At 44.1% G+C, this 17,365-nt stretch overlaps 2 protein-coding genes across 2 annotated transcripts; both read right to left on the reverse strand.

Annotated features, from left to right (window-relative positions):
• Positions 1 to 52: 52 nt before the first annotated feature.
• On the reverse strand, positions 53 to 8,078 carry LOC311023970 (uncharacterized protein). The gene is made up of 4 exons (XM_084026110.1): positions 7,749 to 8,078; positions 3,629 to 5,137; positions 1,975 to 2,040; positions 53 to 1,700 (listed from the first exon to the last, which is right to left on the reverse strand). The coding sequence occupies exons 1-3, from the start codon at positions 7,834 to 7,836 to the stop codon at positions 1,979 to 1,981; spliced, it is 1,659 nt and encodes a 552-aa protein (XP_083882236.1). The 5' UTR covers positions 7,837 to 8,078; the 3' UTR covers positions 53 to 1,700; positions 1,975 to 1,978.
• A 284-nt stretch (positions 8,079 to 8,362) lies between these two features.
• Positions 8,363 to 15,218, reverse strand: LOC311024282 (matrilin-4-like). The gene is made up of 11 exons (XM_084026609.1): positions 15,056 to 15,218; positions 14,337 to 14,909; positions 14,102 to 14,224; positions 13,209 to 13,331; positions 12,983 to 13,105; positions 11,807 to 11,929; positions 10,724 to 10,846; positions 10,232 to 10,642; positions 9,979 to 10,131; positions 9,539 to 9,631; positions 8,363 to 8,519 (listed from the first exon to the last, which is right to left on the reverse strand). The coding sequence occupies exons 1-11, from the start codon at positions 15,180 to 15,182 to the stop codon at positions 8,464 to 8,466; spliced, it is 2,028 nt and encodes a 675-aa protein (XP_083882735.1). The 5' UTR covers positions 15,183 to 15,218; the 3' UTR covers positions 8,363 to 8,463.
• Positions 15,219 to 17,365: the final 2,147 nt, after the last annotated feature.

A 17,365-nucleotide genomic window follows, 5' to 3' on the forward strand; every position in this document is an offset into this window, starting at 1 on the left:
TACACATTACACCAGAAAACATGCATTAGTGAGTAAAACTTTATTCTGTACACTAGGTTAGCAGAATCACAGTCAAAGAAAATAATATATTACAGAGAAAGAAACGGATGAGAAAAGATATCAGACACACACCACAAGAAAAATGTCCACAACGTCCATCACATCTTAAACATTTGAAATTATTTTCTATTTTCTAAGAACTAGGTGATCTCTGGTGGTGTCTGTGCTTGTAATTATTATTTTTTTAAATAAAAGGATGTTTATATTTGTTACTTATGTGACTGATTTAAGCTTAAACTATCAGATGGAGGAATAGCCATTATCAGCATGGTCAACACATCGAGGTCTAACACATAATATTCAGCTCTTGTCATGAGAAAACAAGCATTGCTATCTCGAGATAACAAAGATAATTCATTTATTTTGAGATGACAATATTAAAAAAAAATTATATCCCAAACATTTCTCTCGAGTTCTCCATAATTATCCCATGAAATATTTTTTTTTGTGGTGATAAATGAGAATCGGCCTTTTGTTTCCTCAAGAGCCTAAATTAACCCGTCATCACAAGAAAACAAGCTTTGTTATCTCAAGATAATGAAATCATTTACTTGTGATTTCAAGATAACATTAAAAAATAACTGCAAGCAGGATGGTGATATTTCCTACTGTGCTACACGTATTTAATGCACTCAAACCAAACATATGACATCAGCGTTGCCAGGCCTTATGAGGCCTTTGAATTCTAATATTGGCCTTTATTATCAGGGAGACAATTTCATGAACATCTGCTGGCTTCAGTGCAGCTGCACAAAATGACTTCATGGAACAGCAAGATGATCTATATCAGTACGAGCATCACCTGCATCCTCAACCTGGCAATGATTCATTTTGTCATAACTAATCTCTGCATATTCATCTGATCATCTTTTCCTCCTGACACTGAGAAAAGATATTATGCAGGATTTCCCCCCCTTGAAATTGATAAAGTGATATCAAAACGTTTTTTTAAGAAAACATGGATTTGACTTACAGTATTGCACTGTGCACACTGTTAATCCACATTTAGTGTTGTCATTTCTATTAATTCAAAGTAACCTTATTAGAAAGGCTGCAATTAAATAAACACCAAAGAGAAATGTGTTTTTATTCATAAGACCTTAAAAATTAAATCTGTGAAAATGTGATCCTTTGGAATGAATAAAAACGAAGTTGGCGGTGTAAACCTAGCCGGTGTGCGGTTCATCCACCCAGTTTGGTGTTGCTGCCACCTCGAACTCCTTGCATAATGTTATTCACAGTTACATTTGGCTTGTATTCCTCAGAAGCAGCTACTTTAAATAGTCATGATTAACTTCCTTGCCCTAGTTAATCACAGGTGTTCACAGATTTCACAGAATATTGCACCCTCTTGTCTCACCTCCCCTGCTGTCCTAAGTGTTTTATAGCATTGTCAAGCCTGCTGTGTTTGTGGCCCCAGGCACTTATGGTCTCAGTAGAAAAACAAAAGAAAAAAAACTTCTAAATGTATTTACAAATGTAAGAAAAATCCTGATAATTAAAGGCACCATGTACAGTTTGGTGAGCGCTGATGTCAATACTGGAAATGTAGCGTTTGTTGCTTTCTCTTGTTTTTCTTCCAGTTTCTGTCCAATGGTTGCTTTGGGTTTGTTTTTCCTATAATGGCGCATTTCTTCTCTCTGAAAGAACATAAAGAATAGAGACATGTCAAATTCCTCTCTTCATATTCAGTGTTTTGATAACAGTAGGTTTGTCACCATTAGTGAACATCACATGAAGAATCTTCTATCTATTTTGGGATGAAACTTAACTCCTCTACTGCATTTTACACCCATAAAAAGTTGTTTATGGACGGTGTACATACAAAGGAGAGTATTCAGTAAGAATCAAAAACTTCCCATGGTATTTGTATTGGGTTTAGGTGTGGTTTGTGGTTTGTGTTTGTGCTCTCACCGACTCAATCCTCCTTTTTGGCTTTGACACTCTCCGTAGGCTGGGAGGCCTCACTTGCAGACGCCACTGCGCACACATACACATCGAGAGGAAATCAATACACAATACAACACAAGCCGCACTGGAACTTTGAGCTTGTTCAACATAGAACTTTAGCATCACAAAACTAGATACGAGACTATTGTCAGGTTACACCACAGAGGAGAAGTGGGTTAACATTCCTTCATCGCCATCTGGTTTTGCTGAACTGGTTTACCAGTGATTTACCTACACACATGCACACACTGCACGGCCATTGGTCTGGCTTGCTCGCAGAAGCATAGCCTCCGGAGAGAAAGTCTCATAAATGTTATGCAATATGTGTTTCACACCAGACCAGTATTCTGCACTTGCTGCCTGGAGGGGCGTCTCTGCCCTAAAAGTACATCATGTTCTCTGAGAGGCAAATGTGGGTTGCAAAATCCAGATGATCTGCCCCAGTAAGGCAACAGACCAGTGGATTTGCATTTAATGTGTTGGATATGCAGAATGCTAACCTGATAACATTGTCACACAGATTTTGAATTATGTCATTACTTTCCAAATAATGTGTATACGTTGGGTATCTCCAATATTGTAAAATTGGTATTTAATATTTCACAAGTGAATGATGATCTAAAATTATCTTTAAACTGAGCCCATGAAAAGATTTTAACTCATCACTTAGTATGTCGTGTGGAATGCGGTCCGGCTTGTCAAGCGTTTTCACATTGTCTTATGTAAATCGAAGCAGCGGGGCATGTCTATTCTGCAGTCAGTTCACAACAGAGGACAATGAGTGCGAGTTGCGTGACTGGATCTGTTGTGCTGACAACATGCTCCTGTTCAACACACTCAAAAACGAAGACAAGCCTTCGTTTCTCCCACTGCGTCATCTGTTCACCGTGGCTCCACAATATCCTGTTCATCCCGCCAGCTCCGACCAATCGCAGGCAGACAGGAACCCATGTCTGCCTGATTGTTTATTAGAAGAAAGCTTCACTGAGTTTGGTGTTGCTAACCATGGATACCTGCGTAGTTACTAACAGCAGCACCTTCAAGGGCTGGTTCGGCCAATGAAGGACAGTTAATTGTTTACCTGGATGTAAACAAAATCTTCTCTTTGTGAACATTACTGAGTGTTTCTGCCTTTTTGCTCACCTCTTTGTGCTTGTTTGCACATGCTTATTGGCTGTTTGCAGAGATTTACCTGCTATTTCAACCAGTGGAAACGCTTGACCTCCACCCGAAACACTGTCAGCACTGATGGATCATGCTTTATTACAGAGCAGGTCGAAACATGATTCGACGCCTTGAAGTCAAAGTGAACATGACAGGTTTTTCAGGCAAACATTCTGTGTTTAACCAAGTGAATCCCCCAGCCATAAACTCCCTCAAGACAAACAGAACTCTCCTTAGCGATGGCATATTGCACTGACATCCTGTTGTCATTCTATAGCCGTAGTCCCAGTGGAAACGTGTAGGATACAAATGAAAATCTGACTTAAATAGCTGGAGGGAATACATTCATATCTCCCTCATTGTTGTAAAAGGAGGGGTGAAGGAGTTGCTTCTTTTTTTGACGACGCAAAGAAAACAATTTCAAACTTTTGACGAGATGGTGTGAGTTTCATACCTTCAGGTGAGGGCTCAGGGGCCGGGGCTGCGGGTGCTTCAGCTGGGGTGGCCGGTATAGATGCTACGTCCTCAACAGCAGTCTGGGACCCGGCTTTGGTCTCCAAAGTGGCTGGAAGTAATGGAGGCATCTCTGGAATGGTTGCTGCAGCAATCTTTGTATCTATTAGAGATGGTGCTGCCTCTACCGGTGCTGAGGATTCAGCTGGTGCTGAAGCCTCATCTGGCAATACAGCTTCCGCTGGGTCTGCTGCTACACTTGGCGCTGCGGCTTCAATTGGTGCGGCGGCTTCAATTGGTGCGGCGGCTTCACTTGGTGCGGCAGCTTCACTTGGTGCTACGGCTTCAGTTGGTGCTGCGGCTTCACTTGGTGCTACGGCTTCACTTGGTGCTACGGCTTCACTTGGTGCTACAGCTTCACTTGGTGCTGCGGGTTCACTTGGTGCTGCGGCTACACTTGGTGCTACGGCTTCACTTGGTGCTGCGGCTACACTTGGTGCTGCGGCTTCACTTGGTGCTGCGGCTTCAATTGTTGCCGGAGCTTCACTTGGTGCTGCGGCTTCAATTGTTGCTGGCACTTCACTTGGCGCTGCGGCTTCACTTGGCGCTGCGGCTTCACTTGGTGCTGCGGCTTCACTTGGCGCTGCGGCTTCACTTGGTGCTGCGGCTTCAATTGTTGCCAGAGCTTCACTTGGTGCTGCAGCTTCACTTTGTGCTGTTGAGGTGGTATCTGGTGCAGCATTGTTAGTTGGAGTCTCTGCCACTTCAGCAGGGGCCTCAGCCGCTACAGCTGCTGCCTCTTCCACGATCACTGCTGGCTCAGGTACAACTGGTTCAACAGCAGGGGTGGCAACTTCAGGCTCAGCGGCCACCGCCTCAACAACAACAGGGTCCTCTGCCTGCACAACAGATTCAGCAGCAGGGGTCTCTTTTGAAGCCTCAACGGGGGCTTCGACCTCAGGAGCAGCCTCAGCCACTACAGTTTCTACAGGGACCACTTCCTCCACCGGGGGTTGGGCCTCCACCACCTCTACAGCAGCCTCAGCCACTACAGTTTCTACAGGGACCACTTCCTCCACTGGGGGTTGGGCCTCCACCACCTCTACAGCAGCCTCAGCCACTACAGTTTCTACAGGGACCACTTCCTCCACCGGGGGTTGGGCCTCCACCACCTCTACAGCAGCCTCAGCCACTACAGTTTCTACAGGGACCACTTCCTCCACTGGGGGTTGGGCCTCCACCACCTCTACAGCAGCCTCAGGTTCAGTATCGGCTTCAGCTGGAGCAGCAGCCTCTGGAGCTGGCTCTGCATGAATGACAGGTCCTGGCTGGGATTCAGGAGCAGCCAGTAGGTCCTCCCCAGAGCCAAGATCCTCCTGGGCCTCCAGGGCTACTAACACGTCATCATCGGCCCCTGGTTGAAGAGCGTCTGATAATGCAGTCTGCACAGGCAACTGCATCTGGTCCTCGATGGTTTGTGCATCTTCGGCGATGATACCGTTTCGGACAGCTGTCAATGCAGGGACAACAAGGGAAGATGGGTCAGAGTTTACAACTGGCAAGAGCATGGCATGAGCAAACACTTTCAACTTTTTTGGGGGTCACCACATTTGTCATGACAACATTTTCATCAGCAATCATAAAATGCATCCCAACTGCAACATTCCACCAAGGAACAACTATATATCGCAGTGCTATGATTTTAGGTTTCAAAATGATAAATCTGCTTAAAATTAAAATAGCTTCACTTATCATGTAAGGCCAGGGATGAAGGAATAAGGCAACGCAGCACACAGACATGTGTGCTAGAGAAAACATCCTTTCATTTCCGTAGTTGGAAATGTGATTTTGTTGAAGCCTGGGGTTGTCTGAAGCCCAGAGGACACGCAAGTCACTCTAGGAGGAAATTAAATACACGTGATGATGGCTTGGCTGCTTTTGAAGAGACACCCTACCCTACCTGCCCTTCCAACTGTGTGAACAAGCCATCAGCCCTGAGGTGGAATAGGTGGAATACACAATAGCAGGATTGGATACTTGGACTCATATGTCATAAACCACAATACACATCTCAGGAATCACTACAGCCCAGCTGAAGCTTTTCAGGGTGTTTTATCACAGTTTTCCTCAAAAGTATTTCACCGCTAACTTATTTACAAAAAAAAACAGTGACTGGACCTGAACCAGAAGGGTTCAGACAGCTGAATGGGTGGATAGTTTGGACTCTGCAGCTTCCTGATTTTATTTGTCTGTCAGAAGTGGTCAAAAGGGCCCAGAGTGATGGGGTGGAAGGGAATGTGAAGGCCTGGCAACTCAAATGAGCCAGTAGAAGAACACGTACCACGGAAAACGTTGATTTGATGTGACATATTGCAAATAATACGTTCAAGATAATTAGTGTGTGGGATTGCAAGTAAAGGTGTTTTCAGGCAGGTGTTTCTTCCAACCATTAAATCCTGATAATGCCTTTTGTCTTAACATGCTGTCGTTTTATAGATTTCAAACATGTTCCCCATCAGCGTCACCTCCACGCTGAGAATGCAAAGCTGTTGTTGTGCACAACGGGCCAGAACTGGTGTCAAAAAGTGTGTTTGGGTCGAGACGGAGACAGCCTCTCCAGGCATGGATGACTCGCGTGTCAACATGGTTTAGCAGCCAAAGATAACAGAGATCCCAGTCAAAACAGTGCATGGCTGGCAAAGAGCACAGACGGGAGGGATGGGGGACGGAGGGGGGGATGGGACCAGTGGTGGCTTGGATGGCATGCAGCTGGTTAGACAGACTGCACACTGTATGATTTAAACCTCCACCCATTCGGCCACATGTAGAGAAGCCTGCATGGGCAGATAACTGGTTTTCTTGTTGGCGTGATGTAAGAGCCTGGAAAGGGGCCTGGGCTTCTCCAGGTGACCACAGAGGCAGACAATGCCCTGACACAAACATCTCACTGTGCCATGGTGAAGGCTGGAACGGCTCTACACATGAACTATGCCAGGTATAACAACACGGCTTTGGTCATTTGCTTGTTTTGTTTCCTCAAAAACGACATCTTTAAGTATTAACTTGCAATCACATGCAAAAGGAACCCTTTTTAACAATGCTGGTAATTGTCATGTGTCCGTGTGTGAGAACATACTGTACATGCAGCTGTGCCAGGCATGACATAGCCATGTACCAGTAGGTCGAACCCATGAATTGACAATCACGGTCTGTGTCAGGCTCCTTGGTGGGCGTCTGCACAGGCGTTAACTTTACAGTCCATATATGCAAAGCCAAACCAAACAGAGGCTGCATGTTTGGACGCAAAACTTCCATTCAGGAATTTCAGAGTAGCCCGAAAGCATTCGGTTCTTTTCAAAAGGGGGCATCAATCTCCCGGCCCTTCCTCTTTCTTCCTTTGCAATCCGGCACCTATTGTGTGTGTTTGTGAGAGAAAGAAGCGCATTCCTGGAGCGAATTTCAAACATTTCAATCACTCCTTATCAGACATGAAGCTATAGAAGCTGTGAGGTTTTTTCTTTGTATGTGTAAAGTAACACAACATACTCCTGTGGAGTGGCAGAAAACAGGTTGGGTTGCAACTCTTGCCTCGGGCTGCACTTGGACTGCTAAACACTCCCAGCTGGCCTTGGAAGTTCAATGCGGTCCGACTATTGTAGTGACACCTAACGTGCAAATGCCCCAATTAACATTGTGGAATGAGGGCATTTAAACATGAAACGCACTCATTTCCTCAACCAGAGATGCAGTGTGGTTTTTTTGTCAACACACATGCGACAGACACCGAGAAAAGGAATGGCCGATTAAAAATGCATGGCATTCAACGTCTGTGATGGTAAAATGGGTAAACATGAATTATTCCCTCCATGAGGTCGGCTACTGTAGCGTGCTGCATACAGGGCAGCAGAGCATAGTGAGAAAGCACACAGTGTTCCAGAGCAGCCAGCAGCACTCACACCCCCCTCGGATAGACTGGACTGAATGAAAGAGCAAATGTGGAGCAACTACAATGCACATCTTGAGTAAATGTGTAAATCATATTGCATGCTCAGACTGTTAAAAAAACACATAATGATCGTTAGATTGATGAAAATGAAAGCTTGAAATGATCACTTCCTTACCCACTGTATCTCCATTGCTCTCCTCTGGCTTTGTACCTGGTCTTTTCTCTTGATCAACAGTCTGTGAACTGGATGAGGAGCACCCCATGTTTGGCAAAAAAAAAAGAGTTTTAACAACAAAAAAACAACTATATAAAGCAAACACAAGTCCAACTTGTCTGTGTTAGTGAAATGAGAAGGCTGTCTGGAAGCATGGGCCGATGTTGCTGTTCAGTTCCAGAAGCTGGACACCATTATCTCCCCCTCAGTCCCAGGTTTTACGCATGGCATGAATGCAGCTAAGCAGTGCAGCCACTACTGCTGAATGTTCCCTGACCGCCTCATGCTCACAGTCACACTATTCATACCGGAGGGGGGAGAGACACATGTGTGAATGAAGTGGTGTCCTCCCCTTTGTAGGAGTGTCCCCTCTGGAAGAGAGCCTCCACCTGGTGGTTAAGGGTAGCGCATGCGCAGAGCGTCCTATTTGTGTTGGTTTGAGTAAAAATAAAGTAAAATAAAAATACACAAGAAATGTAAAAAAAAAAGTTTATTTGTGAGTTTACTGTAGGTTATTCATTTGATTTGAAGAACATGACAAAAAATACATATAAACAGTATATAAATAGCTTCAGTAGAAATAATTGCATATGTTTTAGTGTAGCTTGTAGAGCAGGATTAAAGGGCCCTTCCGTGAACGCCACACTGCAGGATACCGGGACGAGTCTCGGGCCTTTCATTTGTGTGCGACGTGATTCTCCAGCTTCTCCAGCTTCTTTGACATGGCTGCAAGTACGCTTGTAAAGGATGAAAACACAACCTACAGATATGGGTTGTTTGAGTTCACATTGAGAGTTATTAAGACCAGTATGTTAGAGGTGGCGGAAGTAGAGTAAAATCATGTTTGTGTTTGGGTAGGTCATGGCAGTCTTCTTGGTGGGGCTCAAATCAATATGATTTACTGTTGATAATAATAACACATTCATGCATGAGTGGTAAAATCCTATGAGACTATAAGATTAGGGTTGGATAACCATCAATGTGGTTAAGTCGACTAATTCAGGAGGTGAAGTGGGAAGTTGAATTATTTATGATGGGTTCCAGGACCAAGATCTTCGTAGCTAATAGGCAGAGTTGCACTCCTCCAACCCGGAGCCAACTGGGTCAGGATCTCTTTCAGGGCCTGTGCAGGAATACCCCCCTTTTATGTAACCTACATACAACCGTAAGGGGGGAGGGGCGTTTTTATTATCTGGTTTAACAAGGAAGAGCTGAAGGCTGCACAGAAGTAGCCGAGGAGGAGGATCGGGGAGGGGAAGAACAGCTACAGGAGGCAGATTGAGGATCAGCTGCAGTAGAACAACATATATATATATATTAAAATGTAAAACAGAAGTAATAATCACAAAGATAAAGAGCTGGTGTACCTGGTTTGGGTTGTAATTACCCATTTGTGAGGTTGTAAAGTGCCAAATAACTGAAAGTAGTGAGTGTATAAATAGAACCAACCCGATCTCACTCCCAACTCCTCAAATACCAACGGGGTCAGGGTTCAGGTACCCTGGTCAGAGCTCCTCGGCGTATGTTACCAACACAACACACTTCCATTAACTGCAGTGTGAACTCACTGTTAGGGTTAGTTTCATCCCTCCTCAGCCGCTCTCTGAGATTTCTTCCATTTTCCCCATTGAAGGTTATTTTAGAGGAGAGTTTTTCCTCATCTTAAGCAATTTGTTATATTCTACTATATGAATAGAACATTATGAATCTTAGTGTAACTGTGGATTCAACTGTTATTTGGGAAAGGATATTATTCTGCGCCAGGTTCTTCAGCTTCTGGGTGACCTGGTTTTGAAACGCGATCACGTTCTCACACCGGCACATGTTTCCACCGGATGGTTTGTCTGTGGAGAGAGAATACATGAAGGTTTTTTCTTCTTACCTTCTCTCTCTTTCTCTTTCCTTCACCCTATCTCTTCTAATCTTCCCCTGCAGGTTTCCCTTCCTGTCCCTGCCTGTAGAGAATGTCGTAGATATGGGGAGTGCACATGGTTGCAGGTCAACATAAAGACTGAAGTGTTATGCAATATGGATGCTGCCTAAAAGCGATCAGAGCCGCTGGAATCAGTGATCACCATAGCAGCAGCAGGTGGCAGCGATGCACCATTTTAGTGGAAGACGCTGTGTCATTGCTGAGCTCTTGTTTGGTGGGTTTGATAAATTGCTATTTCAGGCAGCGTCATGTACGTACCCTTACATATCCTGGACTTGAGCTTCTTTGTAATTTCTCCCATTTTCTCAAAGTCTTCGGCGTAAATCAGGTGCTCCTCATCAGGCTCTGAAGCTATTTCTCTCAACTCCTGTTCAATGGCTTTACCAACACCCAAGGCATATAATGTGACCCCTGAAAAATGGCAAAAAAACAAAACAAGGAAATTCCTATCAGAAAGTTTGATTTAAAAAATGTGTAGTGCACCTGAAAGGCATTAAGATGAAAAGCATACCCGAGTTCTTAGCTTTATCAGCCCATTCGGACACATCGTCCTGCGATCTCCCGTCGGTAAACACAATGCAGACACGTGGGACGTCGGGCCTGGCTCCTTCTTTGGCTGAAAAGCTGTACTCAAACATGTGACGTAAGGCCGAGCCAGTCATGGAGCCTCTCCCCATGTACTGCACCCGGGCCACGGCCTGTCTGAGGCTCCGCGCTGCGCTGTACTGGCCCAGGGTGAACTCTGTCCGCACCTTGGTGGAGTACTGAACAAGTCCAACGTGTGTGCCTGTCCTGGAAATGTCCAGCGAGTCCACGATGCCGTTTACAAACTGCTTGACCAGTTCAAAGTTGGCGGGGCCCATACTCTTAGAGCCATCAATCACAAAGACCAGATCCATGACTCCATCGCTACACTCTGGCTCTGTGGGGATAGAAGGACACCAGGTTAATGTTTTAAGGAAGTTTTACTCCGGAGAGATGTCAAAGAGAGTCGAGATCATACTCTTGCAACTCTTTCCATCTTCAGCCAACACGAATCCTTTCAAACATCTGCAGGTGTAGGAGTCAGTTGTACTGACGCACTGGTGTTCACAGCCGTGGTTCACTGTCTGACACAAATCCACACCTAAAACGAGGAGAATGATGTTGCTGTGACACATTTAACCCTCGGAGACCAGCGGGATCAGACATTACTGCCTTCAAGAGGCTGTAGTGGGCTCAGACATAAGAACGAGACCACCTAATGAATCCTGATGCTATAGCTTGAGAGGAAGGACTATTTGGCGAGCATGGGGATTTTCAAAGGGGTCTCTTGACCTCTCACCTCAAGATATCTGAATAAAAATGGGTTCTATGAGTACCTACTTGTTTTCATTTCAATGACATGCACTCTTTCTACATATTGAGATCCCTAAACATGCATAATTCAGGTCTCACTGCTGAGTCTCTTGTGGATCCAATGAGCTCAGTTGTATTCATATGTGATGACGTTAGTCCCCAAAGTAGACATTTCACTATGTTGTTCCTCAAGGTCTTGGTATTTTATAGTGCTATTTTGAAAGGATTTGGGATTATTTGTATTAATTCTCGAGTGGTTGAAAAATGGTTGAATTTAGAACCAAATCTGTGTGACGGAGGTAAACCAAACACTGCTGCAACATCTTGAGACATGAGTCTAAGTGAATGCTTCATGGTGAGAAACACAGAAAAATCCCCTTAATCTGGTGGGAGGGGGAACATTATTTTTTAGTGAGCAGTGGGATTTACAGTGACCTCATAACTAGTTCAAAATTCATCCATGATGATGTAACATATAAACACCGGAATAGGGGACAAACGGCAACATTTGAAAACATGCTGACGACAGATAATATTCTGATAAATAAAAGAATCAAACCCATGAAAATGAATCAGAAGCCTCACAACAGTAAAAGTCTCTATCGTGCGAGAGGACCTACATTATTTAGTGAATGTCATCTATTCTAAGGCGGTTCCACTCTGTCCCATCCCATCAAATCACTGTGTTCAAATAGCCTTCAGCTGCAGTTCACTAAATATTCATGACAATGGATGAGCCTGGACTCACTTTGACATGTTTTTCCATCGGGTCGGAGTGTGAATCCAGTTCTGCATTTACACACACATGAGTCTTCTGTATTCATGAAGTCCTGTTCACAGTCATGTTTCCCATCAGCACAATGGTCCATCTCTGCAGGGAATATTATCAATACAGTCAGGACTGGTGAGGGACTACGGAGAGAGTCAAGTAATGCTGCTGAGTCGGCTACTCATCACCATGTGTGATAACAGTAAATGTATCATATCTAGGTTAAGTTTCTTATTATGCCACCATGAACCTGCCCCTTCCATTAGACCACCATGGGAACACCATGGGACCTTATTTCAGAATAAATATGTACAGTGTGGTTGAGATGGTTGGTAGTGTGAGTGGGGAGAATGAACCAGCATACATGCTTTGGTTTTTTAAATAAAAGTCAAAACATATTCAGACTGGCCACAATCAGGAGAAGCATAAACCATTTCTTTAGGTTTATCATTGAAGGTTCTCATTCATTTAAGGTAAGGAAAAACCTTGAGGCACACATACAACACTGGCCTGGCCTCCATTTTCCTGGAGAAGGACGATCCCAGACCAACCAGTCTATGGTCTTCAAAGGCCTTTTATACCCTGTCACCTGTTTGTGGCCAATAAGGGAGGATCCCTGGAATGAGCGTCACTTTAACCCAGGTGGCATGAATCTCCCCTCATTTGGAGCCAATTGGCCAAAAATTTGCCAAATGCTGATCAAACGTAAGAGGCAGAGGAAAAACAAATATTGTTAGTAAATTAGAGAAACAAGTAAAACATTCCCTCCTTTGGAACTATACTACTTTGTAATATAATTTCAGGAAAAATAACACCAAAAGCCATTTTAAGCAAAAAGAAAGATCAATTACATTAACAGAAATCTCTCAAACATCAAGGCTAAGGAAGATAGCTGAGGTAACGGCCATGTTGGCGTTATGGTCGTATTTGTGCGAGACCATAAGAGATAGTTCACTTCCTGACTTGCAAAATATACAAACATCATATTTGTAATTCATATTTCAACTCAAACAGGATGAAAACATTATTTTTCTCTCACTGTTAACTTCATGCAACAATACATATTGTTTCTGGCATAATGTCCCATGGAGGACACTGGAAGAGGTGGGACGTTTTGAAAAGCAATGAGAGGAAACAAGCAATGCACACACTTACTCTCACATGTTTTCCCGTCGGGCCTGAGGGTGTAGCCTTTTCTACATTTACACACACATGCGTCTTCTGTGTTCGTAAAGTCCTGCTCACACCCGTGGGTGCCACCGGCGCAGTGATCCACCTCTGCAGGAAGAAGTCAGGATTAAGGAGTCATTTCTTAGCTCGTCTGTGGAGCTCTGCTACTTCAGAAACACCAGAATGTCGTGGACAGCCCATGCACACTTACTCTTGCATGTTTTCCCATCAGGCCTGAGGGTGAAGCCATCTCTGCATTTACACACACAGGAATCTTCAGCGCTCATAAACTCCTGTTCACACCCGTGGGTGCCGTCAGCACAGTGATCTATCCCTGAGTGACACGAACAGCAACAGAGCGGCGATTGAAGCACTTTAAAACAAATTACAGTTAATGAATGTAGAAGATAGAAAACTTGATGCAGCCTGACATCATTTGAGTAGGCGTCAAAATGGAGCCATCATCGTATTAATCATAAATCTGCATCCACTTAAAAAAAACGTGGGTCAAAGGCGTAGACGTGTCAGAAAGATCAAATAATGGTTTTGCTTCAGGGATACTATGACATACACCTCCACAGTTCAGCAGCTGCTCTGATGATTGCAAAAGCACACTTCCTTCAGGAAATCTCCCCCCACTTGACTGAGTCCAGCAAAAACGCTTTCCAACAGTGGGTGGAAGGACGTCACTGGTAGGAAGAGGCTGAGTGCCTGCACACCATGTTAAACACCTCAGCTCTCATGCATTCCTCAGGGTTGTCCTTTATGTAAGAGTAAATATAGTAGGGAAAAACACTCTGAAATGAGATTATGGGAAGGTTGATTTCTATACATAGTATAGTAGACAGAACACACCATCAGACATTTTCATGTGTGCATTTTTAAAAAATTAGACATTTTCATTTGGGGTTAATGACTGAAATAAAGGGAGGGAAGAAGGATCCTTTGAGATATCCATATTGTGCAGCTATTATAATATCATGACATCCATCCATCAATCCATCTGCAACCTTTCACAGCACAGAGAAGGTTAAAACAAAATGTTTCTGTGTAAATGCATGTTTTAAAAGAACCAATCAGGTGAGAGAAGGTGAGTTTCTTCACCTGTGCATGTCTTGCCGTCGGGGTTGAGAGTGAAGCCCTTCCTGCATTTGCACCTATACGAGGCAGGGCTGCTCACACACACATGCTGGCACTGATGGTCCACCACCTCGCACATCTCTGAAACTACACACACACACACACACACACACACACACACACACACACACACATGCTCAGATATGAAGAGTGCAAACACATAAGTAGACATAGATGAGGATGATATTTGACTCTTCACCTCCACATAGTTTGGACTGGAACACCGAGGTGAGGGTTTCTATCTGGCTGAAGTTGGCCACCAGGTGCACATGCTCAGAGTGAGGCTCACTCCCTATGGCCCTCAGAGTGTTCATGTCCACCCTGCCCACTCCCACGGCAAAGATCTGGATGCCGGCCTGCCTCGCCTGAGCCGCGATCTCCTCCACCGTGTCCTGAGGCCGCCCGTCAGTCACAACCATGGCGATTCGTGGGATGAGCAGGTTTGCCGGCCGCGCCCCCTCTTCCTCAGTGAAGGCGGTCTCCATGGTGTACTGGATGGCCAGGCCCGTCATCGTTCCTGTGGCGAGGTGCCCCATGTTCCTCACCGCCTGCTCCACCTCGGCCTTGGTGGTGAAGGTGTTGAGGGAGAACTCGGGCTGGACCACGCTGCCGTACTGCAGCAGACCCACCCGGGTGGCGTCGGAGCCCACTGTCAGGAACTGGAGCAGGTTGGTGATGAAGGTCTTCACCTTCTCGTAGTCGTTGGGGCGGATGCTTCGGGAGCTGTCGATGACAAAGACGAAATCCAGCGGGATTGCTTTGCAGGGTTTCTCTGTGATCAAAGACATGGAAGTTTGTGAAATACAAATACTTCAAACACAGTTCAGTTTCTGTAGATTCTGAAAAATGTTCAACTCTGGATAAAAATAGACAAAAAGGGAGTTGGCAAAACATTTTAGTCACCAGCTGGTCTCTTACCCACTGGTTTGGTTTGGACAGCAGTGTCGTTGCGACCTCTGGCAGCGAGGGGTCTGGGACGCCGTCTGTCCACTCGGACCGCGCTGCAGCAGAGCAGGCAGAGGAGGCCGAGGGCCAGGGTCTTCATTCTGACAGGATGTGACAACTGCCGCAGGAAATCACAAGAGCAAGAACTGGTAGAAGTACTGCCACAATGCAGTGCAAGCAAAGAACCAACCTGAGGACATTTTTTACATCTAATTTTCTTTTGGACGTTTTAAATCTGCATCCGGATCCAGATCTGCATCAACATATACAATCACTCCTGTTGCTTGACTCGTGGTGGTGATGAAGCTTTTGTATTATGTTGCTGCACCACTGCTTACCTGTGAAATGCCAAAAATGTTCATAAATACATGCACCTCTCACCTAAATCTCACACTTAAAGGTGAAGGTATAGTATATAAAAAAGCAAATAAAATAAAACCTGGAATCTAAAAATGTAAAATACCCAAAATCTTGAAATAAAACGTTGTGTTTATCGTAGGAAGCTGAGAGAACATACATTTCCAGGGACCAGGAATGCAATAAACACAAGGAATCAGGAATAAAGATGTAACTGACTGCATAAATGACCACATGGTGGTGCAATTCAAACCAAAAATCTTAAAGCTCTTCATATTGCTCTATCTTTACACCTTTCACTGAAACCTGTTAATAAGCTGCTGAAATATGACTCCATGCTAACCGGACAACCACTTGGAACTGAGAACATACAGTAATCTCCTCGGTGTAACAAACACATATAGTGACTCGGTGTCAGTAAGGTGACTCGTGAAGCGCTTCATTTTAATGACGAGGAGGGATATTAATAGGAAGAACTTTCACCTCCTGCATATTTGACTTCCTCAGCTTCAGATTTCACACACATCAGTGTAACGCACACACAGCGTCGCGTTGGTTTTGTCGAGCCACAGGAAGGAGCACACATAGTCTGTAAATGTCACACATGCACACAGCTTTCAATCTTCTGCTCCGTCTCTTAACAGAGTGTGGGCTCCGAGTTTTCCCATCTGTCCGTCATATGAAGTGGACAAAACTCTCTATGAATGAGCTTTTGGATGTTTTGCTGCAGAGGTGGTTTGAAGTGATTTAAGAGAGGCTGAAAAGTCCACAGACGGTTTCCCAATCCAGTCCCCAGGAGAGCCATTACTGGTGACATTCAGCCCGCGGGCTCTACTTCTGTCTGGAACCTGCTCTGTGATCAACAGCACAGATATCCGATGACGTTGCATCGGTCAAACAGGGGAAAATCTGTTGTAAGGCGACATGCTAGAGGTTAGACATAGAGGATGTAGTCCTAAATGTCTCCCTCAGCTCTGATGACCTGAGACCCGCAGGGGTCACTTATCCATGCTGCATCCCTCAGAGCTGTTGACCTCTGACCTCACATCTGTTTGATGTGTCTCTCTCTGCAGCAGGTCTGACAGTGTTTTCTTCATCAGTACTCCATCAAGATAACAAATGTACTCTTTCTTTTTGTTTTTATTCAGAACCCCAGTGTCTTATATCAGAACACATATCCTGATTTCACCTGAGCTGCCAATGATTTTATAATTTTTTTTTTTTGCCCTTCAATTTCAAACATGTCAAAATGAATACAGAAAGTGTCATACAGAAAACAAAATATTACACAACTGGTAGGCATCGAGATATATGAAAATATATTTATGCCTACATTTTTTTTGACATGTCCGAAAAGGAGTGGGAAGAAGTATATACTAATTTAATCCCACCCCTTCTCTGTGATATATATATATATATATATATTATTGAGATATTTTAGTAACCAAACTACAAATTAATTCAGAATTAACAAAAAACATTAACTTTTGGTATTTTATTTCATTTTGTACTTTTTGCTACATACATGAAATGTATTATTATTGTTATTAAAGTTCCATATACTTCCATACTGCTCTACAGTTGGCTTATATGTTTGCCGTATGACTCTCCAGTCCATCATTATCACGTGTTGATATAAATCATTACAGTGATTCAACTAATTGTGTGTGTGACTGAAATAGTTAATTCATGGTAATTTCCTCTCCAATTAAAGCCAAAGCCGCTTGTTTACTCCAAAACACATAAACAGCGTGTTTTATGAGACCTCGTCTCTGTTTTGCACATTCTCTGCTTTTGATGGCTTTTCATGATGCTGCTGATGGACGCCACGGCGTTGTGCAATACAGGGTTACATGTCGCAGCAGGTGATCCCTGTTTTTATTTAACTTTTTTGAAAGAAAATTTACTAGTTATTCTTAAAAAAAA

Source organism: Eutrigla gurnardus (genome assembly GCF_963514095.1).
Source record: "Eutrigla gurnardus genome assembly, chromosome: 14".
In the NCBI taxonomy this organism is placed as follows: Eukaryota; Metazoa; Chordata; class Actinopteri; order Perciformes; family Triglidae; genus Eutrigla; species Eutrigla gurnardus.

Coding starts and splice junctions, on each gene's coding strand:
- LOC311024282 (XM_084026609.1), bottom strand. CDS start 15,182: ATGAAGACCCTGGCCCTCGGCCTCCTCTGCCTGCTCTGCTGCAGCGCG. Junction 14,910..15,055: donor TGTCCAAACCAAACCAGTGG/GTAAGAGACCAG, acceptor CTTTGATCACAG/AGAAACCCTGCAAAGCAATC. Junction 10,847..11,806: donor CGATGGAAAAACATGTCAAA/GTGAGTCCAGGC, acceptor TCCTCGTTTTAG/GTGTGGATTTGTGTCAGACA.
- LOC311023970 (XM_084026110.1), bottom strand. CDS start 7,836: ATGGGGTGCTCCTCATCCAGTTCACAGACTGTTGATCAAGAGAAAAGA. Junction 5,138..7,748: donor GAGCAATGGAGATACAGTGG/GTAAGGAAGTGA, acceptor CTGCATTGACAG/CTGTCCGAAACGGTATCATC. Junction 2,041..3,628: donor CCCTGAGCCCTCACCTGAAG/GTATGAAACTCA, acceptor ATGTGTGCGCAG/TGGCGTCTGCAAGTGAGGCC.